The sequence below is a fragment of the Genypterus blacodes genome, unplaced genomic scaffold, assembly GCF_046128005.1.
Source record: "Genypterus blacodes isolate CSIRO-AG114 ecotype Tasmania unplaced genomic scaffold, CSIRO-AGI_Gbla_v1 ptg000021l_1, whole genome shotgun sequence".
In the NCBI taxonomy this organism is placed as follows: Eukaryota; Metazoa; Chordata; class Actinopteri; order Ophidiiformes; family Ophidiidae; genus Genypterus; species Genypterus blacodes.
In genome coordinates this window covers 2521837-2546351 of record NW_027466834.1, presented here as the reverse complement: position 1 = coordinate 2546351, position 24515 = coordinate 2521837, and the positions used below count along the sequence as shown (strand labels likewise).

General features: G+C 42.8%; 2 protein-coding genes across 2 annotated transcripts in view; both read left to right on the top strand.

Moving 5' to 3' along the window:
- LOC142991841 (hydrocephalus-inducing protein homolog) overlaps positions 1-1496 on the top strand; it is a 58393-nt gene extending 56897 nt beyond the window's left edge. Inside the window, exons 90-91 of the mRNA XM_076142001.1 lie at positions 391-672; positions 1034-1496. Of these exons, the coding sequence (XP_075998116.1) occupies positions 391-672; positions 1034-1261 (510 nt within the window). The 3' untranslated portion in view covers positions 1262-1496. The remainder of the gene's footprint in view (positions 1-390; positions 673-1033) is intronic.
- A 953-nt stretch (positions 1497-2449) lies between these two features.
- necab2 (N-terminal EF-hand calcium binding protein 2) overlaps positions 2450-24515 on the top strand; it is an 89905-nt gene continuing 67839 nt past the window's right edge. The window contains exons 1-2 of the mRNA XM_076142471.1: positions 2450-2776; positions 9351-9375. Coding sequence (XP_075998586.1) covers positions 2450-2776; positions 9351-9375 — 352 coding nt within the window. The remainder of the gene's footprint in view (positions 2777-9350; positions 9376-24515) is intronic.

Here is a 24515-nt window from a genome sequence, read left to right as displayed (position 1 = left end):
GTACTGAAAGTATTCAAAGCTCAATTAGCAAAATAATACAAAGCACATTGATTTAGCTACTGGTGTATGACTAAAACTGTCACTCAATATATCCTCTCTCTCTCTCTCTCTCTCTCTCTCTCTCTCTCTCTCTCTCGAAATGTACCAGAATGTGAATTCTTGCCATTAAGTTGTGAGAGGGAGATTCTGTGAGTCTCTTGTTGTTGTTTTGGGTGCGCTCCCAACTTAACTTGCCATTCTGTTGCCATTAGCAACGTCTCCGTATTCCTCTCTGATAATAACAGCATGTTGAACAGTACAGAAAAATAAAAGGAAGAAAGGACAAAAAGTGCACTCAATATATCCTCTCTCTCTCTCTCTCTCTCTCTCTCTCTCTCTCTCTCTCTCTAGTTGGATTGCTCAGACTTCATAGTAGAAAAGAGCATTGTCACCCCTCCAGGTTTCCCACTTGGTCTTGAGGCCCAAGCAGAGGTTTGTTTTGAACCCCACCAGCTGGGGCAGGTGAGGGGCCAGCTCACCTTATCCTCTGCAGTTGGTGGTGAATATATATTCTCCTTGTATGGGACCTGCCTCCCTCCCAAACCCCAGGGCCCTTTTAGCATCAGGACTGGACGCAATATCTCCATCCCCTTCAAGAATGTCTTCCTGCAGACCATTGCTTTCTCTTTTCAGGTAAGAAGCAGTAGGATTACATACACCATTCATGCACACCAACCTTAGACTCAGGGAGCAGAGAAATAACCAGATCAAGGAATAAAGAGAAAGTTAAAAAGGAAAGTTTTTTTGTGTGTTAGCTTGGAACTTTTTACCACAGTCATACAGTTTAGGTTTGATTATTCCTGCCATTATTTTACAAGTCTTCATTAAGCTCCTGTTTAAACGGGCACATCTATACAATCTGTGTGTCAACAGTGAAGTTACATTCAACAGCTCTAAATTGAACACTACAATCTAAAATTTAAGTTAAAAAATATATATTTTTGTACTAGATGTCTTATCGGTAAATGAAGTAACCCCTTGCTTACCCCATTAGGTGGACAATCCCTGTTTCACAGTCAAAGCAGTGGACAACATCCAATCCAAAAAGACCTGCACCATGCTGGTGACATTTGAAGCCCCTTCCACAGACTCTCAGGGGCCATGGTTTGGCAAAGTTATCATCTCCAGTCAGTGCTCAGTGGGACACAGCAAGTCCTTCTCCTGGGTCTATTATCTGAAGGGCTTCCGCTCTGAAACAAGCCAGAAGGAGAGCACAGCTTAGATACAGGAAACACACACACACACACACCTGGGAGTACAGTAACACAAACATGCTCAGATGCTAAAATAAAAGTACCATTTAGACTCGAGTTACAAAATGAACTTGTTCTGTAGGCTTTAGTTACACATGTCTACTTATTTTATGGATTAACTCCATAAGTACACTGTTGATGCCAAAGTTCAAGTCAAAGTTGCTCTGTGTTTAATGTGGGGTAGTTATTCAAATGTTTGTCTAATGAGTCATTGAATAAATGTTTTTCCTCAGGATAGTATACTGTCTGAAGTGTCACTACACACTCTTTTCCACATGGGGGCAATCATGTCAAGGGATTTCACCATGACTCCACCACCGCTACAATTTGTATCCTAATTCTAGAGGTCCAGGGACAGGGGAAGATACACAATTAACCTCACTTTCTGCCTTTTTGTCATCCTGATATCCTGTGTGATAAACTGTCACATTCCCACCAAGAGTTAATTTGTCCAAACCTCCCTCCTTTGTGTGCGGTTTCGCGTGGGACATTCAAGGCAAGACTTGCTACTCAACTGAAAGGGCAGAGCAGAGGGAGACACTCATTACCAAAGGTTAGATCACTTGCATTGCGCACGCACACACACACACACACACACACACACACACACACACACACACACACACACACACACACACACACACACCTCTAATGAGGAGCTGGACCCTCAGTTCTATAGACATTCTTCTTCTCTCTCCTCTGATCCACACCTGCCCCCTCCCCCTCCTCCCACAGGGACACAGCAAGCCTCTGGCCCCAAACAATCAGCTGGGCTCCATTAAAGTGGTAGACGAGAAATGCATAATTTACTTTGCCCAGTTTAGACATTAAATTGAGAGTAAGCAAGTGAAGCTTAATGGCTCACACAGGAGATATCTGTGAAAAACATGGAGTGTTCTGTGAGGTCTTAGGCTTTACTACAAGGGCTGTTCCCTCTGTAGAACTTAGGCTAAGCTTTGTGAGCAATTTGAGATCAAACAAACTCACAGCAAGTGTCGTTTTCGTGTATTTCCTAGATACTGTATTAGTAGGGAGGGTATGTAGAATGGGAGGGTGTGTTTTGGGGTGGGTGCTGTGATGTAAGAGGGGAGGACGGGGGAGGGGACTCCTCTCTCTCTCCCCCATAGAGCGCAGCATGAGCGCTCCGCAGCAAAAGGATGTGTGAGCAGGCAGCGCGCTACTGTAGGGACGGAGTCCACAAACTGCTGAACAAAGAACAAGCCAAACTTCGAGCCCAGGAAAGCCGAGAGCAGCCCAAACCCGTAGCCGGTCAGGACAGCGAGTCCGCGACGGCAGCACAGTCCGGAAACAGCGGCGCCCAGCCCGGTGGAATCGACGGGCTCGTCCGCTGGATCGTCACCAAAATGAGCGACAACAAAAACATCTCCAGCCGGGAGTATGCCTCCAGCAAGGAGGAGGTGGCCGTGGCGCAGGAGCAGTTCTTCGCCCCGGAACCGCGGAGAGGCATCTCCGTTATATTGGATGTGAGTATACAGACCCACCTGGGTGCTGAAGGGAAGTAGTCACCCCGATTCTTTGACAGGTCGGGTGGCTGGGTGCGAGGGAGAGACGGAAACAAGTGAGCATCGCCGGTGCAGTGCGCACTTACGCACAGAGACCAGTTCAGCTCGCGAGCTCTGCGGGGCTGGAGTTTAGGATCTCCAACCCAGACCTCTTTGTGCCCAAATCCTGTATGGTTCCCACCTTGTCGTGTAAATAACTTTCTACTGTTATTCAAAGTTGCTCTCAGGAACATGAGTTACCTGAAATACCAAGTGAAAGTGTCCATTACATGACAAGATGGAAAACCTGCAGCAGCGGCTCAGGACTGGTTTGGAGCTTTGGAAAGCACCTTTGGTTCCACAATGCACCGTACTGACTGTGGAGAATCTGAGCTGATGCAGGAGAGCTTGAAAGCGCCTAGTTGAGGCGAAGAGTTGATCAAACCGACTCTGGACCGTAGCAACTTAACAGTCTCATAGATAGAAAAAGGTTTGCAATTCTTACACGTTGAACGATTCTCTTGAGGGTGTGGTCGAACTGGTTTCTTATTTGATTTCACATAACGGAATTATTCATACATTCAACGCTACTCTGCTGTCCCTTAATGCTGTAACTGTCAGCCCAGAGAAAGTTACCAGCCCGTCCCACCGTCGCCAGCAGCCGCAATATAAGTCGATTGTGGGTATTACAATGCATAAACTCCTGCAATTCTCTCTGAAGATTGTCTCAGCCCGTTGCCAACCTAATGTTTCCAACATACTTTAAAAATGATAATCACAGTATTATGTCATCTGCTGCCCACTTAATGTTATTCCACAAAATCTAGATCAGCAAACATTCTTTAATGGTTTCATGGGGTGCAGACAGATAAGAAAATTGGAACAGTTGCTGCAGACCCTGGCCATGACCTAGATAGACTGATAGATTAAAGAGGAAAGGGGTTCATAGAAAACAAATTATGATCAAGACTAGAGGGCCAAATGTATCCTAGTACCCTAGATTAAGAAGTGTGTGTGTGTGTGTGTGGCAAAATCTGGACCACACACACGTTGATGCTCAAATGGGACAATATATGTACAGGTATATGGATTGGTCCACAATTCTTACACACCTTTTTTCTGATTCAACAAACAACTGTGTCCACATCTTTACTCATTAAGTTTTTCATTATCAGAGTAAATGCTGATGAACAAGTTTTATTTGATGCAGCTGCTCCTCCATCTCAACGGGTCAAACCATTACAGGATTCTGTCCCCTCTCCACCCATGTAGAGTACAGTAAAGAATTGTTTCATAACCTCTAAATCAGGGCTACAAAATGTTTCTCTGGCCTGTTGTTGCTGTGTGATATAGACCACAGTGACAGCAGCAGTCTGTTTCCTTCAGGCCCAGTTTATTTATGTTGCACTTCTGTAGAGGAAGCATTGTTAAAGTGCTTCATAGTAACAGATGAGATGTCGGAAGTTGTAAAATGTGAAGGAAAAAATAAACTACAGATATAACAAGAATTGGAAGCGTAAATAAAGACAAACTCAGTGTCCACAGATCTTTGGTCGACTGGGGTGAGGTCTAACATCTGGAGACTACAATCACCTGAGATTCCTTTTAGCTCTGGCCAGAGGAGTAGTGACTAGTTTGGCATGCAGAGCTGCAGTGGATCACCAATATGTGTGCTATTGAAACAGATACGCCAAGGACTCCAACACACACACACACACACACACACACACACAAGCACATGCGAGTGCACGTACGCACACAAGCACTCACACAAACGCAATACACCGCCTGGCTTCCTCAGCTAAGAGTGCAGTGATCCACAGTGTGAGAAGCTGCACGGAGCCTAGAGTGTTCTCCGGTTTCACCACGCATCATAGATGTCATTGCAGATATTTGGGTGCTGGAGAAGAGCCAGGAGCCAGATTGGAATTTAACAAGAATATCATGTGGATCTCAGATAGCTGTTGGGCCCAATATTTGTTTTTTTTAATAACAATTTATTCAAAATAAACAGAGCTGCTGCCAGAAGTTATGAAGTTATTGATATAAACACACAAGTGATAAAAACAGAAATGTTCTAATGATTGTAGTAAAATGTCAAGAGAAATACATGATGGTACCATAACGCCCACTAGATTAGTGAGGCTTTAGTGATATATGAGAAAAACTCTGGGGTCACGTTGACAATAAGGGACAGAGATTATTGGATATTTGCGCCTTCATCTCTTCCAAAAAACAAATACAGGTGATGTCTTGAGTTGTAGGAATGATGATGCTTTTTTGCCATAAATGTCTTTGTGCACTTAAACCGATTCAGTCACAATAATTGAGGCAATTTCTTGATTCTATTTTTATATTATTGTTGTAGAAACTTTTCATGTATTTCCTGTGGACGTTTATTTCTGACGGCTTATCCACAATTGTGTCCTGCTCAGTGTGTTGCCAGGAGCACTTAGGATGTCTCATATCTTCCAAAGTCACACTTCTTTGTCTAAAAAGTGCTCGACTCCCCCGCTGACATCGGCGATGAAATCATAAACGACTTTTGGCATTTTCTTTCAAGCATCGCCTTGAACTTTAAAATGTCAATTGCTTTTGCCATTTTCCATTTTTATTAGAATCTACATTTCCTATCATGTTGAAAAAGGAATGAATGAATGCTTTGTGTGTGTGTGTGTTAGTGTGTGTGTGTTCTTGCACATTTTCCTCATTAGTCCTTCTCTGCTCAGATGCTTCTCTCCTTGCCCTTGTTGTTGAAACCCTAACGCTCTCCATTCTCTTCATGCCCGTCATCCTCCTTTCATCATTTTCCCTCTTACCTCCTTTCTCGTCTCGTCTCTTCTCTTCCTCCCTCCCAACTCTCCATTTCCACTGCTGGTTTCTTCTGCTTTTTCTCCTCCTCTTGTATTTTTCGCCTTTTCCTTCATCCATTCATTTTTGATCTTCCCTCCCTCTGGAGCTGTCGTTTTCATTCTTTCAGTCCTTTCTGTTTCTCTTTTTGTCAATTGATTACACACACACACACACACACACACACTCCCTATCTCCCCTCTCTCTTGTCTGCCTCCACCCCATAGTTTGCCGGTTCTGTGGACTTGAATGCACCCGAGGGTGCAGTCAGAAGGCAAAACAATGTGGAGCAGGTTGGCATTTGGAACCTCGCCCATGTGAGCACAAACTACATTTTGACCTCTTCTGATGGTTCCTGTTGCCACTTAAATGCACCCTGTATTTTTAGTTTCACTTGAGATAAAGGAGGTTAGTTTTCAAAGACATTGCATGTGACGTCTATGTGGGAAAGCATTGGTATGGGCGAGGCCATATCTCATTTGCATGATGTTTGCATACGTTCAGCGCCTGACTGAGAGAGAGTAGATGAGAAATGACTGCAAAAACTGTGGTATTGAGGATTTTTCTGTCAACATACCTCACAGTCTTTAGTTACAGACAACATAGGACCATATAACATATTGCAATATTGCTAATATTGAGCACAACATTACTCTGTACTGTAACGTCTCTGCCCAGCAACATGCCCAATCCCCAACATGTTTCAGCCTCCCTGTGAACTTTATTATAAATCTGAAATTACAAATTTAAAAAGGGGGCAAAAAAAGACAATACTTTTACAGAGGGACAGACACGAGTCTTATCTGGTGATTGAGTTTAAGTTTGCTGCCCCTGCTCTTACTTCCATGGAGGAGGGTTTTGTCTTGCACCCCTACACACACAAACACTACAGAGGGGGTGCAGGGCAGCCATTCTATGGCGCCCGTGCAGCAGTTGGGGGTTCAGTGCCTTGCTCAGGGGCACCTCGGCAGTGCCCTGGAGGCAACTCACCAGCTACCAGTCCATATGGGAAATAACTAAAGTAGAATAAAAGGTTTGCTGGTTTATCAGACCGTAAATGGGCTGTACTTTTTTGGCCACATTCACCTATTCCTGCACTGATGGTAGGTGCAGACCATGCAAGGAGTCAGCCTGTACATCAGGAGCAGTTAGGGGCTCTTGCTCAGGAGCACTTGAACAGGCTCTCTAGGAAGAGCCCGGAATTGAACCAGGAGGGCTAGACGAGGACACAGACGTTGTAGGGCTGGAGTCCCAAAACCTTTCTGAGACGGTCACGCCCATGAAAGACACCGTAGACCAAATATTGACACAAAGTAAAAGTAATCACAAGATAATGCGAAAAATAAGTTCAGTAGGCATCCATATTTTTATGACCAAAACCACTTAACAGACATTACATCATAATTCTGATTTCTAGGAAATCGCTAGGAGGCACATTTGTATTTCAGTGAATCCCATGGATAAGACATGGGTTGAATATAAACCTAGAAATACTGTGGTTACATGCAAAGTAGACTTGAAAGATACAGTTTAATAAGATCCACTTTAACTCTTATTCTTGATGGGTTGGTCAATATACTGCAAGTTTGTGTTCAGATCTAATTTAGGAGAAAATTAGAATTCCAGTATGTTGTGTATTTCTGTAGGGAAAGGCAGACACACTTCAGTGATCCTTTGCTGATAAATGAAGCTAAAATCTGCCTTTCCTGCAAGAACAAGCTAAATGTCATCAATAAATCAATGCTTGCTCAGACTGCAAACAGGCCGCAGGCTTTTATCTTCAGATTCAGTTTATTACTCTGCTCCTGAAACTCATGTGATATCAAAATAATATTGATGTGAAATGACTCCTGTCAGTTTTCTGATTAAACATGTAACTGTAAGATGTTGCTGTTGACTGATGGGAATTTATGGTCATTATTTTCACATTTTAAAGAACAAACAGTCAGCCAGTCACTCCAAGAAACTCCTCACGCACGTACAGCGTCTTCCTTCCTCTCAGCCTCCTTCACTTATAAATGTCAGCAGCTGTGTCATCACTTTTTTTGTCTCTTTCTTCCTTAAACTTTACATTTGTGCTGTATTTCTTTGCTCTTTTCATTCTTACTAAAACACTGATGAAAGTCATTTCTTCAGAGCTGCAGTTCCAGCCCTGCCACTTTCAATCCCACAGAGAAAGCAGCTTTCACTGAAGCTATAAATTAACTCCCAGAAGTGTGGGTGTGTGTGTGTGTGTGTGCCTGCGTGCATGCAGTGTGCCATTTTCTATTTGGACTCAGTCTACAAATTTAGACTAAAAATCAACTTAAACGATTGGAAGACTGAACATTTTTATTCAGTTATTCACTGTCTGGGTTCAGTTTTTATTGCAAATCTGTCGAAAGTGAAAAACACAACACCACATCTGTGTACTTAGACTTCCATTACAAACCTTATAGTTTAAAAAATACATTTGCTTTAATCTCAATATACATCAGGTAGAATTGTTAATAATGCGCCTGTCAAAACACTTTAAGTATCCTTTTATTCATCATGTGACATTTTTACAATCTAAAACAATAGATTGAGATGAACTTTGCATTGAAATAAACCAATGTGCCACTTTTCTTTGTACTGTGGTTCAGACACAACCAACTCCAACACAAGAATGAATGAATGAATGATAACTTTAAGTTGTTATTTGACAACCCTGTATCCTAGGAATTACTTGTATACATCAGTAATGTAGGCCTACTCACCTTGATGGCAAACAAATGAACTACATGTGCTGTGTGTGTTTGATTCAATGCTTGGAAAACAATGATCCCTGTTTGATTCCAATATTGGTATTGCACAAAAACATCACACCTGTGCACTGTGCTGCCACACTATTGATTTCCTGGATGTGTTCTTATTCGACTTCACTGTCCACTGGAACTGTGCTGTGTGAAGATTTTACATATTGTGAATGCGTGACTTTTGCACAACTGAAGCTAAGTTATACTATAATATTTATTACATGTACACACGTCTACTTAAACAAAAATAAACGACTAATTAGAACTCAGAATTGCAATTTGTAATTTAAGTGCAAGCCCTACAACTGATTCCCAACACCTGCAACAGCACATGATCAAGTGCGGCTATAGCGCTGCATCATTTCCTGTGTGGCTTCTAACATGTTTTCATGATTAATATCCAGCTGTGTTAGCAATGTTGAGTCCCAGCAGCAATTGTTAAGTAGTCTTGTATGTTATCACAAGTGTAAACTTTATATATGAAGGGTAACATGGTTTCAAATAGGCCCTGCTGACACCATGCATTAACATGCATTCTAGTTATATGGATACGTTATGCAGATAATGAGCTCACATTTTAATGCAAGGATGCCATTCAATCTGCATTATGATTGGAATCTCTGTCACGAGTAGTCAGGTGTAAATGCAGTGCATACCGGGCACGTAAATGTCACCAACCCTCCTCTTTCACCACTCTGCTCGCTTAGACAGACAATTTTAGTTAGTAGTTAGTAATGCCTAGGAGGAAGAATGTGTTTAAGTAGCACAGTGGCCCCTCTGACTGGGATCCAATTGCTATGCAAGACAGCACAAGAAAGCCTTTTAATGCAAGGTGTAAAAGTGTATATCGATTATTGGTGCTGAAAATCCTCTTTGTTTGTACCTCCTGCAGAGACTTTCTCTGATATTCTGTCTCTCTCTCTTCACAGATATTCCGAAGGGCTGATAAAGACGGTGAGTGAATTCATTATATTTGTCAATATCCCTTTGCAAACAGCAATGACTCACAAACAAAGGAAGAAAGGAGGAATGATTGAATGTGTGTGTGTGTGTAGCATGTGTGTGAGGCAGAGATAGTCTGCTAAAGAGGATATTTTGTTACGGAAAGGTAAAGGAATGGATGGCTCCCAGTGCAGACACTAATGAAGCCCCCGGTAGCAGGGGTAACTCCCAGTGGGGGGGCAGCCAGGTGGGGACATGGGAACCACCTCACTTCTCTTTCCTTTCATTTTGTGATCTTACTTTCCTTTATACTTCCTACTCTGGCATTCCAAGTTGTAAGTGGCTCAAACGATGACATCCCAACTTACAGTACGACTCCAGGTGCTTCCATGTGTTCTCATCTCTGAAGTACACAGTTCAGTACAATGTGACGATCTAACCAGCTGTCCATCACAGTGTGACACATGAAGTATTTTCATACATTATTCACCAATCTAGGGTTTGCTTTCAGTGTTTTCATATAGTTCAGTTTGCACCATCAGATTTCATGGGCAAACCTTCAAGTCCACTGTTGAAAAATCCAAAGTTAAGAGTCAGTTCTGTTTCCAATCTGACATATTGTGTTTGGTTGTGCTGACAGATGCTTGCAGGCCAGCACAGACATGAGACTTTTGGTCTCTGAAGAACAAAAGGGCAATGCCAAAATGTGACTCTCTCTTAAAGTTACAAACCGATGGTGTGAAATATATCTTCCCAAAACTGCTGGTTAGTTGAAACCTCCTACCCGAGCATTGATTTTCAATATAAAATCAACGATTCTGGTTTCTTCAACATTTCGGACTCTACCTTGAATGTGACTCTGGAAAATGAACATGTGCACTCGTTAAGTGAAAGAGGAGGGTTCAGGTTTGAAATCAAGTACACCAATGTCTTGTACTGTGCTACATTACTCCCACCACTCGTGCAACTGCAAAACTGGTGGTCTGGTGTCTGAGAGGGAGAAAAAAGGAGAGCGAGAGGCAGAGGGAGCTTCAGAGGGAAACAGCAAGCGGGAAGAGGAGATGGTTATTACAGAGAAACACAGTTATTTGATGGAAAGAAAGACCCAGCAAGCGCTTAAGAAGAAGAGCTATTTTTATCCTCCATCCTCCTGGGAAAAGACTGAGGAACTGTTTTAATGAGCGCGAGAGAGGGATGCTAACAGGGAGAGTGGAGAATTGTTCAGAAGAAGAGACGATGCAGGAGACGGGCAGGAGAAGTGGGAGGTGGTGGAGTGTAAAAAGACAGGGTGGAGCAGGACGATAGAGAGTTGAGCAGAGGGTGAGGAGAGGAAGAAAGGCGAAGCGATATGAGAGGGGATCTGACAACAGGCCAGTAATTTAGGCTTAATTGGCTGAGTTCTGACTCTGCATTCATGGCAGAGATCTCAGGGCCTCCTGCCCCCCAGCTACTGAAACAGCATGTGTGAGTGTGCGTGTGTGTGTGTGTGTGTGTGTGTGTGTGTGTGTGTGTGTGTGTGTGTGTGTGTGTGTGTGTGTGTGTGTGTGTGTGTGTGTGTGAATGCATTATTCATCCACAGCTACTGTAAATACATGTAGAATGTAATGACGCAGCTCGGGTGTGTGCCAGCATGTGAAAGGGTGCCTGTGGTTGTTTGTGCATGGAGATCTGTGTGTGCGTGTGTGTGTGTGTGTGTATGTGTGCATGGGGATGAAGCAGCTGTTGTCATACAATTATCCAACATTTTCAGCAGCCAACAATCCTCTGTAATAGTTGCATCACCTGACATCACTGTGTCCTGTTTGCAGTTGTACACTTGGCATGTCAGCATAAATTAAACCTTAAAATGCATTCAGTCCTCATTCCAGAACTATGACATTCATACACAAACTGAAAGATTTGTCATTTCTACCTTTCACATGTGAAACAGTAATGAGATGCTAAAATATTCCAGAAGTATTGACAGATGAGTGTCTGCAGTGCTGCACATTGCTGCTGACTCACCTGTATACTGACATAAAGCCCAGCGGTGGAATGAGCGGTGATGTGATGATAATGTGAGAAAACATGTCCAAATTTGTTAAACCGTCCCGATATGAACGCATCAGTATGTGTCGCCTCTGAACAGTTTTACTGGAAATCCCCATTATACCCTGATAGGAATCCCTAAATCCAGTTTGCAGCAATGACATTACGCTGTAGCGCCTCCTACTGATGGGAAAAACATTTGAACCCCCAAGAGATCCACCATTCACCACAACTGTACCTCAGTTGTCAATCATGTCTCGTGTTCTGAGCTGGCAGGAGTTGTGGAGGCAAGATGGAGGAGGGGAAGGTAGACCTTTTCTCCATGATTCCTTGCACTCCACAGTCTTATAGATTCTTCCTTATGAATGACAGAGGAAATCATTTTGCCTCCTCCATCAGTTTCCTGACTCAGGAGGGGGCAGAACTGTGGAAGGTTCAGGAACTATGAAGGAAAGTTCACACTCTCGATGAAAAGCTAAACATGTAGTCATCGTTTGGCGTGCTGTATTTTCTATGCAAGTAAACTTTTGACATTTTCTATGTCTAATCTAATTAACAAAAAACAGCATCTTGGTGGCTCTTTTTCTTCTGTTATTCAGCTTAATAGAGCCCTGTTACTTCTTTCTGCCTATCTGTGTTCCCGTCATTTAGTGAAGCTGTGTGTGTGTGTGTGTGTGTGTGTGTGTGTGTGTGTGTGTGTGTGTGTGTGTGTGTGTGTGCGTGTGCGTGTGTGTGTGTGTGTGTGTGTGTGCGCGCGTGTGTGTGTGTACAGTGATTGGCGTTTAGCTTTTTTCTTCTTGCCTTGTGATTCATCAGCCATCTGCTGATTATCTTCTCTGCGTTTGACATGAGGACAGAAAGCAGATGGAATTTAGGGACGCTTGTGTGTCCCTGCTGTCAAAACTCAGCAGAAGAACAACATTTTAGCTAATGAGAATGTTTAGCTTTGATCTGCTTCATGTAGCCTCAAAGAGCTCATGACTATTACAGGGATGAAACTTCCTCTTTCTGAGTTTACTGAATACTAGTTACCTCCAACTAGAAGCTTGTGTTTTCACTCATTATCTGTTTGTCTTAAAAAGGGGATTGGAGAAACTTCAAGTAGATTAGATTTTCATTTTGAAGCAGATACATGCTTTTTTTGTTTTACTTGAACTACCTTTACTTTTGCAAGATACGTTTCAAAACCAGTTTTCTTTTAAAAAGTGAAAAATCAGCTGTTCCCACTCCAGCTGACACCGAATGATTCACCACCATAAACATGTTCCACAGGCTGAACTTATTAATAAAACCAATTAACCAATCAAGTCAGATTTCAGTGACGGAGCAGAGACGTCTGAGGCAGGAGCAAGGAGACGGATGTAGGCAGGAGTTTTTGATTTAGTAACAGAATAGAAGTAAGCAGGAATATATGGAGAGAGTAAAAAGGCAGATACCAACCACAGACAAAGGGACGAGGGGCAGACAGGAGAGGAGACAAGCCAGGGGTGAGAGCTGAGTCAGTGCAGGCAGAATAGTGGGCCTCTCCTGGAGCATTTAGGTCATGATTTATTCAGTAGGACAGCCAGCTGATGGAGCCAGCTGATTCATTGCAACACAGGTTTTAAAAATAGGCTTCACTTAATGACAGCCCCATTTACCAAATCTTTGTTAGATTTCTTTTCACTCTTTCCAACTTTTCAAGTCATAAAGGTGAAATCTGGTTGGTTGTGTAGGTGCAACTGGTCTACTGACTTCCTGTCTGCCAGTAAACCATCACACCAGCCTTCAGTGGACTTCCATGCGTCATGTCAGCCAGGCTTCTCTCCGTGTCAGATTCAACATGCCAAGCAAAGTGTCCCCTCTCTGCAGCATGTTCTGGGTCTCCTTCCCTAGCAAGGTGACCAGGAAGCGTCCTAATTAGATTGCCAAACCAACCATGTTGCATCCATGATCTGATGACCTTCGGTTAAGTTCAATGACAGCCACATTGAGCGCTTGGCCCTCAGAGCTGCATGAACAAGCACCTGGATATGATCAGATGATCTTTGTAGTTTTCCAGTATAAAGTTGGTATTTCGGGTGTTTTGCTTTAGAAATTGCAGACATGATCACTTTCAGAATTATTGCAAATCATGAAGTTCGCTGGTGGTTCGCAGATAGTTTGGTCAACATGCAAGTGAGGAGACAAGGACGTATCTCCTCTTTCAAACAGAACACTGAAAGAGGCCATTGACTCTCATTGGTAATGTAGTTGCAATGCTGTGTAAACTCACTTAACCTCTCTTTACTACACAATCTCATTCAACAATAAATCCAATGTTTGGAATCATTAGAGAGTATCGAGTGGGAAAGTCAGCATAGGAACGTCAGCCGGAGCGCCATACGACGCAGCTCGTCAGTCAGAATGGTGTCATGTGTATCTAATTACCTGCGGGCATTAATCACCGACACTGCTGCTAACAAGCCCCACAGCGCTGCACACCAAGGGAGACGAGGGAGTGAAGACGGGGACGTTCTGAGGGAAAGAGAAGAGTGGTTAAAACAGGCTTATTGCTGTAAGATGCAACAATGTACCTGTGTAGCAAGAGTGTGTTCCCTCTGTGTTGGTCTTGTTGAGGGTCATAACTAATTCAACAGCAATAAAGTACACAGCGTAAACACTTTTCTCTGTTGCAGTAGCATTTAATTTCCTTCCGTTTTATTTATTGATGTTTTAATGGTCATCCATGGACCATGAAGGGGGAAACACAGGCTTTAAACGTAAAGTTTTATTTATTTATTTAGTATTTTTAGAGACTTTGCTGAGTTGATAAACTTTCCTCTCAGATTCCACACAATCACCAATATCACAGACTGCTGCTGAGATCCTATCACAGTGCAGAATCCAGATAACAGAACACTTATGGGGGTGTATGTGTGTGTGTGTGTGTGTGGGGGGGGTGTGTGTGTGTGTGTGTGGCTGTTGTTACAGGAACAGTTGTTGCTGTCGCTTCAAGACACCTCACCTCTGCCAAGCAATAGTGACAGATAAAGCGACAGACTAATCGGAGTTTAGAAAGCAGCGTCAGTTGGCACAGGGCTCATCTGATCTGATGTGTTCACATTGTAACTCAGTTTGAGTAAAGAATCGTTACCATACTGCATTTGTTTAGACATTTCAAGGCTTGAAGTTGAAATTCGTAAAGCAACACGTTTGAAGAGACTTTGTGTTCATCATGTTTGTGACATGCGTGTTGCTAAGCCATTTATGAGGTCTGTAAAGGTGCATTTGTGTTTGTTTGTGTGTATCTCAGTGTGTGTTGGTTTTGGAAGACTGGCTGGTTTTTCCCAGAGGGTGTTGCTTAATTAAAACTCTCATGGTGTTGGAACACTGAACTCATCCAGCTGGCTGCTCACACTTTTGGACTCCTGCTTGTTCTTCATACTTCTGTCTTCTTCTCCCTGCCACATTCCCTCCTCACTCTTTCTCGCAGAGCTTTTTGTCAGATTAATTAGTTTTAGTGAGCGTGCCATCAGCAAACAAACAGAAATTGGAAGGCTTTGGTTAAACAATAGTATATGTTGTTTCCTCTCAGTGGTATTCTAACACTACAGAATGCTCCTCACACAGTGCCTAAGACACACTCACTCTGCTTACTTATTCTAAGATCCAATTGCACATCTTCTTTAGAAATCCCCAAATTGCTGAACCCTTAAATGACAAAATGACATTTCCTGAAATCTTTGACGATGTTTCAACTGAGCACAGACAAGACACACATACACACAAGATCTCTCACCTGAGAAGAGATGGGAGGAGATGGCCACGCCTGACTTTGATACTGTGTGATATGGTGTGTAGGCGTCCTTGTGCAAGAAGAAAAAGAGGCATTGTGTTGTTTTTGCTGCTTCCTCCTCCTCCTCCTCCTCTCACACTCTCACTGGCTTTTGCCCATTTCCATTCTTGGCACTTCTTTGTTTGCACTAAAAGTGGAGGAGTATCTCTGATTTTGCGCAGATAATTCCATGCATGTGTTTAGTCCTGTGAGTTTCAGGATTGGTCTCCAAGGGAGGCAGTGGCTCAGTGGGAAGTGCTTCCGCTTGGGAACCGGAGGGTTGCCGGTTCGAGCCCCTGCCGAGGTGCCCCTGAGCAAGGCACTGTACCCTCAATTGCTCCCCCCTCTGCGAAGGGTGGTAATGTAATGTAAGTCGCTTTGGATAAAAGCGTCTGCCAAATGATCGTAATGTAATGTAATGTAATGTCTCCAAACTGCTCAGAAACAGAAATTGTGATCTTAGTATTTTAAGGTTTTGGTCAAAATGTAGACAGTGGGATGCTTTGTGTTCTTGTGGGGTTATTCCCGTATTTTTCAAATTTCCTAGTTTGAAAAATAATGCAAAACTTTAAAGCCTTGTATCTCAAAATGGGCCTGGGGGCAGATTGGACCTTCGAATGCTAGAGTCACGATTTGTCTCCAACAGGCAGACTAGAAAGAGACTAGAGATGTTCAGTGCCCACCATTTGTGCGAGGGATGTGATGCAGGAGTGCTGAATTTAAAGGATTCTGTGGATGTTTGGTAGCCTAAACATAGTGGAGGAGGAGGAGGAGGACAGATGGGACTCTGATGTCTTTGTTCAGCATCTTTGTTTGTGTGGATTTGGATCAAAGGCAGAGAGTTAAGACGCCCCATTGAAGATGCTCACCTGGCACTTTCTGCCCTCCGCTGGGTTGGGATCATCGTTGGTCTCATTTCAGACCACTGACGGAGACATTTGCTTGAAAACAACAAGATTGTGGAGCTGAAGATGAAAGCTTACAAAATTTGAGCTGCTGTTCTACAATTCTGCTTTACACAGATGTTAAATAAAGATGAGAACCTGTGAAAGTTTAAAGGAGGATACGAAAGCTGGATTTGAGCGCCTATCTGTGACAAGCAGCACATGAAAAGAAAACTGAATCCCCAGTTAGATTTTTCTTTTCGACTCTTTTATGAGTAGAGTAGAATAGGGAAATTATAATAGGAATTCATCTTTGTCTTGTTAGGAGCTTAATTTAGAAATGCTGTGAGGGTTTTCTTCATCAAAGCGGTCAGGAAACACAGTCAGGTAACACAGTCCTGCAGTTTGTCCTCCTTCATTCTGTCTCACTTTTGAAACTTCTTCCTGCAAACTGCATTTTCTTCCCTGCCCTCTCTCGCTTTTACTGCCCTCATCCCTCTCCTCCTCTCCTCCTCCCTTCCTCCCCACCTCCCCTCCTCTCCCTCTCTGCACTGAGGGAGCCTCTGTGCTCCTGTTGTAGGACTCCCTGCCAGATGTAGCCCTATCATCTCTCTCCATGCTCCCTTCAGGTGTGCTCTACCTTTCCATCAAACACATCCATGTGCCCCTCCTCCTTCTGTCCCTGAACTCTCCAGTCATTGTAAATCACACAACATGAGAAATCTCTTTCTATCTTTGTACCATTCTCTCCTAGTTATCCATCTCGTCCTCTTTGTGCCTCTGTGATGTGCCTATTTTCACTTTCCTGTCTCCAAAATCCTCTCCAAAGCAGAGAGAGAACATTCAGTATCTGACAAAGGAGTGTCATAGAGAAGAACACAAAGGAAGAGGAGAGCCACACACAGACATGTAGGTGTCCATTTCATAGTGAGATGCTGTGTATACTGTATATTCCACATAGGAAACTTGGTGGGTCATGGAATTAATCAACATTAAAGCCTGTATTTACTGGTACTTGTTCTTCCATGGATGAGCATCCATTTTTACAAGCTCATGTGGGGGATGTTCATTCATTTTTTCAACTACTTCTTTCATGAGCTGCCACATCCATCCATGATTTTATTACAAGGATATCTAGGTACATATTTAAATTCAAAGTGAATATGAGGCCTTTGGGATCAATATCGCTCATGGCTGCAGCTGGCTTTAAGCTGCGGTCTGAAGTATAAGATCAACCAAAGCACAAACAACTTTATCACACTTTTCATCACAAAATGTGTTTTACATCATCAGGTTTGCCATTCATCTCTTGTTAACAACCTTGTAGTCGCAATTATTGCAGTTGCACACCAGTCTGAAGTAGTCCTTGGCCTATTGATTAATGTTGAGAGAGAGGAAAAGACTAAAGCAAAGGTCGAGGAAATTATAGGTCTAAATAAGTCATCAAGCTCAAAGCAAAGCTTTAATCAGTCCAACCAGATTCTCTTCACAAGTGCTGGAGGTGTGAGAGGCAATCATTGATTCACAGATGTGACCTTTCCAGCCCCGACATGCACACGCACATACACAGACACACACTTACACACAGACACACAGACACACAGACACCGAGGGCCAGATGTACGTACACGGAGCATGCGGTGCAAATTGCGGCCCAATGAGACTATTGTTGTGGGTTTGCAATTTGTGTGAAATGAATTGACAAAGGTTCCAGCGAAAGACGCAGTCAGCCGTGCTCACCTACTGATCACATTTTGCGTGTGAATGAGAGTTTAAAAGGAGCAGTTTAAAGGTGGAATCTGTCCAACTCAGAGCTCTTAACAAGCTCAGAAAATAAACAAAAATCCATAATCAGTGACATTGAAATGGAAAATTCTAACTAATGAAGTAACAAAACATGAAAACATTTCACAAATTCAGTTACTAAAGCCCACATTTGGGTTTCTAAAATCAATGCAACCGGAGTCACCAGAATAACTACACGGGAAAAAAAGAAAAAAAGATGTCATGACATTGGAAACACGTCACACACACCATTGCATAGTAATGGCATAAGTGTGTTTTTTATTTCCAGAAATGTGAATTGTTTCTGAGTATGATACACATTCAAAAGAGGTTGCTTAAACTATGAACCATTACATCATGTATACTTTCGAAGCCACTTGTCAGTATCACATTTCAACAGAAGCTAAAGAAAGAAAGAAAGTCACCAGTAAAGTGTATAGATTTAACAGCTTTCCATCAGAGCAACTTCTTATCTCAGTATACTCGGCACTCTACACTCACTGTTCCTCTTTGTAACCCACTCGCTGTTTTAATGATGACTCCAATCAGAACGACTCTACTTGCACTTTGTGTATTTGACGGATAAAGTAATTAGGCGCACAAAACCTGTCAGTGAACTTTTTGGAAGAGGCGTCCTGCACTTCACTGTGAAATGTGCTTGTTGCTGGGTTACATTAGCGTCAGAAGCTGAGGTGGTGCATTGTACAACAGTTGGAAAGTAAAGTGAGAGCAAACATGGTGAACCAGGATGATTGGCAGGACTCATAATCAGAAGTAGAGCCGCTCAGTGTTTGTTCTTATATGAGCTCCATACTGCTGGTAGATCTAGCAGCGGCTGCTAATGCCTGACTTTTTCTCCTCTAATGAGCAGCGGTCGGGAGCTGTCACTCAAGTAGGGGTGTGTTTGTCATCGACACATGGTTGGTGTGTGTTATTAGAGGAGCGGGGGTCTTCTGTTATGAGCCTGGAAGCACCAGGGGCACTTAAAGCATGACATTTAGATGGCATGTAATTAACACCCCGGCCTTGCTGGGTGTGTCTGAATGTGTGCATATCATGTGCATAATAACTCTGCCTAAAGGTCTTTGAGGGGAAGCCACTAATTTCAGGCTTCACAGAATGCAGTGAATGCAGTGAATGCAGTGAATGCACACAATAGCATTGTTATAAATCTACTTATTACACACAGTCGGTCAAATCCTCCAACACTGCTGTGGTGCACACATGGTGTTCGCCAGAAGTGTGCATGAAGTCATCAGTTAACTTGTGTCAAAGCTTAATGAATATCATCATAAAATAATGAGTTAGTAAGGAGTCTGCATTGAAGCTTTTGCAATACTTTGATGTGACACAAGCACACTACCCCACATCGACTCTGCTATGTTCTAGCACTGCTTTACACACTGAGTGACAACACGCCATTCATCATACTTCAGCGATCGCTTTACTTGTATCATTGTGATTGTCATTGGTAGGTAGTTTTGGAATTTGATTGGCAAACATCTCTGCAAACTGTTTTTGTCTCTCTCGGTGCATTTCAATAAAAATTCAGGGGAAACAATAGTGGACTAAATTGTCGTCTCTTTAAGGTAGGAGAGTTAATGCACTATTACATTCCAATGTTGAGAGTTTTTTGTGTGTTTTTGCTTTGCACAAGCATTTAACCTCTAGTCAGATGGAGGATACAATAACCCTAGTTACCACGTGTTGCTCCTACATACAGCATCCTGCTGTTTTCCTCTCATGAGACAAAATGGGCTGCTGCTAACATGATATTCATGTTTCCAACGCACCAACAACCACTTAACATAAAAATGGTGCTCACTCAGACCTTAACAGCTGTTGGCAGCTGTATTTGAGGTTCTTGCTCCCTCTCAGATGACATGCTGTCTTTCAGTTTGAGGTGGGTTTGGTTCAAAGATGTCCTCCAAAAGATTAAAAAGATGGTGTTGCCTTTTGTGCAGGTTTGGGACACGGCTTTGCTGCATTCTGTTCTAAGAAAATGCCTTTTAAGGAGGATCAGGGTATATTATAGTACTGGGGATATTATTAGTGCTGTTAATTACATGTTCAATTGAATTAACGAAAGTGTTGCACAGTTAGGGGGAGTCGGTGTCGGTTTGGCATGAAAGTTCTCAGCCTCTGTAGAACAGGTGCAAATGAGGGAAGCTGTAGTAAAGGAGTGTTCCTGTGGCACGAGTTCCTCTAACAGCGACAGCACTAATTGCAACAAGATGGAAACACAGATAAAGGCTTCAGACCCTAAGAGAATCTTTTTTTCCACTTCCAAAAAGGAGCCAAAGATTGTATTCACTCACACACCGCTGTTCCCCCCCCCCCCCCCCTTCCATCAGCAAACACATTTATAGGAATCAAAGTCTGTGATGCAATGCACAAAATAACATACAATAATACTAATACAATAGTGATATTCATATTCATAATAATAATTTATTTTCCCAGCTTGTTCAAGTCCCCATCTTAAACAAATTCCACAGTTCAACTGGGACTCTTAAACTCTCATTCAGGCGCCAAATGCTGTTATTGGGCCCATTTGCTGACTGCATAATTGGCTGCGACCTTAGTAAATTAGACCTTTATTTTACGCAAAATGTGAAGGCACAGTGACACTCAATTCATGACTGCATTTTTCATGTACCTACATCTGGCCCTTAGTGTACAGATCATCATTATCACATCTGTGTCATATTTGCCATTATATTGAACTCTGATTGTAGTCTGAGGGTAGTTTTTAATTAATGTAGAAGTTTGATTCTGTCACAAGTCCACAGCTGTTCCCTTATTACCGACACGCCTGTCTGATTTATTGTTAAGGTAGCTTTCATATTGTATAACAGGAACATCTGTTACAGCAGACACCTCACTTCACCCAGAGATTTATTTGTAGCACATGCTGTCGTTCTGCCTGAAAGAAATGTTTTTTAAAATCATAATTACACACTGGCACTGCTGCTCAGCAGTTTGTGATGCAGGAGGGACTCAGGTTTGTTTGGGGTTCTTCACACACATACAGGTTAGATAGCTCAGAGATGCTTCACTGCATTTGGGTGTGAACCTGTGAATTTGTCTCAATATGTTAATGGCGACAAGCACAAACACAATCCCATCCTCCACTATTGCTGTTTTGAATTAAAGAGTACACTGATTTGAAAAGGTTGAGTTTGAGTCACGCAGGATCAGTGCGTCACACACTGAGGAATGTGAATGGTGGCCGTCACTCTCTGCTCATTGCTTTGTGTCTTGTATTTAAATCACACCACTGCTAAGACGCAGGGAAATAAAGACTTGTGAGGTTAAAGGCCAGGAATTACATTTCAGCTCACAGATATTTCCCACTTACCATGTATACAAATTCATTCAAACGTCTTGCTGCAAAGCTTCAAACTCGGTTGTAATCTTGATTTGCTGTCCTAAGGCTAAAGCTGACGGAGTAATCCATGGTATAGAGAAGTGGTATTTAAAGTAGATTGTTTATTGTACCTCACACCTGTGTTCTTGCCTCTGATTGATCAAAAGAGGAGGGAAAAAAAACAATATGAGCTGGCTGAACTGTTCTATTAAAAATGATACAGTACATTTAAAGATTTCAGTCTGACCGATCTGATCTAAAATATGATTTCAATGTGATTTCAATGGCCAAGCTGACAGAAACTGAACATGACTCCAAATTGTTGTTTTTTGATTGTTGGGGACTCCTTGAGTGACACAGAAATTGATCTGATCCCTCATCCTCATCCCTGTTCTGATGATAGAGAGCTGAGGCTTGACAGACACGTCTCTCTCTCACGCCCCTACACTGAAAAGCTTTCTCTGGTTGGACAATTCTGACACCACAGTACAGCACAGAGTTTGATCAGACGTGAGAACACCACAAAATAACATTTTACACATAAACTATGTGAGTTCTTCCAGTGACATGTTTACGAAATCACTTCAACTGGGAAAGTTCATTATCACTTCACAGCACATAAAACACACTTATATATCCAGCTTCAGATGATTCTCGGTTTTTTCTCTCTAAAACATCATTCCACACCTCTTTCCCTTCGTCGTGCAACCAAAAAAAAGACTTGAAGAAATGATTAAGAGCTTTGGAAAGCACCTTAGAACCGCTGACAGTGTGTCATTGGGAAAAGCAAGAGCATGACAAAGAGTCCCAATGTCCAGCAGAGATTCTGTAGAGACAAGGAGCTGTCAGTGTGTCAGGCTGTATGTGAGACTGAGGCTGCAGGAGTAGTGTCACGCACACTGCTGAGACCGTGTGTGTGTGTGTGTGTGTGTGTGTGTGTGTCTTAGCTGCCACAAAGCCTCTCATCCTCCTTCAGCTCCACCAGCTTTTCTCTGCCACTATAACTGAATAAAGGCAAAATTCTACCCCTTGTCTTCCTTTCTCATCTTTTTTCATTTTTTGTAACGGTACGAGGGTGTCGCTTGTCATGGTGCGGAAAGACAAATGAGCAAGGGGATAAAATATAATTGAAACGGTTTAATCCTCTGCAGAAATAAAAGGCTGTTATTTCTTTAGTCGCGCTGCAAAAGGGGAGAAGAGGGTGATCTAGGGTCAGACAGGGAGAAAAGGAGGAGCGATGAAGGATGAGGGAGGGGCAGAGAATAAAGAGGGAATGAATTTGGTCTTTGGGAAACGGGTGGCAGAGGAAAGATTAAAAGATGAATAACAATCAACTTTTGTCCATCCATCTCAGATTCTCTTCACTGTTGTTCTCTGCAGCTCTTCCTCTTCTTTTTGACCCTTCTGCATTCTCCATCGCTCATTACTTGGTCATGGGCATGAAAAACGGGTTCATTTGGAACATCTTGGAAGTGCCATTCTTGCCTGTTTTCCTGTTATGGGGTTCTGTATAAAGTCTCATGCATGTGGCTCATTGCGTTGTAACCCCAGATTCTTCAACCACAGTGTTGCTTAGCAGTGTTGTTACTGATTAAGCCTGTTGGCGGAGTTTTGATGTTACGCAAACAAGGCTGAGGTGTGTTAAGATTTCTTCCTTTTACGGGCCCCCAGGTCCCCTTAAGTTTTTAGCACCTGATGGACCACTCCAGAGTGAGCATACCTCAGTGGTGTTTGAGGTCTTGAGAACTGCAGCTTGAAACTGAAGAATGAGATCATTTATCTCATCCTAAAGTTGTTTCCCTCATGATGATAGTCAATAATAAGGAACCGTAGAGTTGAGCACGTCCATTAATCTGTCGCACCACCAGGGCGCCATGTAATAATATTAACAACAGCCGTTGACATGACGCACAGAAATGACCTCATTTAGCACCCTGACACTCTATTATCTGTCATTAAACAATATTATACTGCATTAAAAAGCACCATTGCGGGCAATAGCAGTCAATTACTGGCTGGTGAAATAGCGTATCTGGCTGTAAGGGGAAACATAAAACACCATTTGTGCAAATGAGGCCTCCCCACAGGACTGATTGAAGCAGGAGAGGCTGCCAGATGATTTTCAGATGGTAGCATCCACAGTCGGGCAGGCTCCTGAATGCATCATCCCCGCTTGCAAACACAGCTATTATCTGCCATCACCAGGGATTACTCATCATTAGGACAGACCCCCCGCCCCCCCAACAAACATACACACACACACACACACACACACACCCACACCCACACACACACACACACACACACCCACACCCACCCCCCCACCCACACAAACACACACACACACACACACTTTCATCCTAGAGTTATTGAGTGCACTCAATCACTCTTGAACTTGTATGTGTGCGTTTATTGCACGTGCACACACATGCACATCGCACCCTCTGTTGTGTGCCGCTGCTCTCGTCTAATCATAACATTAATACGTTCACACAGCAGATTGATGATGATATATGACATATGATTCTACTCTCCACTCAGATAGAAAACGAGAGTGAATGATGAATGATTATCTGCTGTGGCTTATCTCTTCTTCAGGGAGACATGTTATTTACACTGGGGAACCGTCTGTGACCAAGGAGACTGAAACAGGATTCTAACACCCTCATTAATGCAAGACCCGTATCCCTGTTATTCTATTCCAATTTAGGCTAAAAGAATGCACAGAAAGCAGCTTCTTTGCATGAATGCACGTTTTACTGTACAACTTTCATGTGTGGACAAATTTTATCTTCATTGTCCACATATGAGGACGCAAGGTCTCAGGAGGACAGAGTCCATTTTATTGTTGGTCAGAATGTGGGGTTCACTTTGATGCCTTGACGTGAATAATAACTTCTGGATGGCATTCAAGAGTAGTTGTTGTGAGTGCATTCTATCAAAAGAGCAAATTGATTTGAAATAGCAAGAGTAGGGAGGTATGTCTGACAATGAAAAAGCAGATGACCTGGAACACTGCACACAGTATGTCCCTGAACCCTTTGAGGTCCTCGGCACTGCCAGTGATTAGAATCAGTGTGCCTCGTTTTCAACATTCCTTACAATTAAATCCTCACCGCAGAGAGACAGGAGGATGCAAAATGCTGAACAGGCAGCTTGGATCTTTACGTTGGTAGACACAGTAGAGCCGTCATAGGGCAGTGATGAATTTCTGGGTATATCATGTGATAATTAGCAACATATTGAATGTAACCAAAACCAACACGCAGCCTCTTAGCTGGCTTGCATC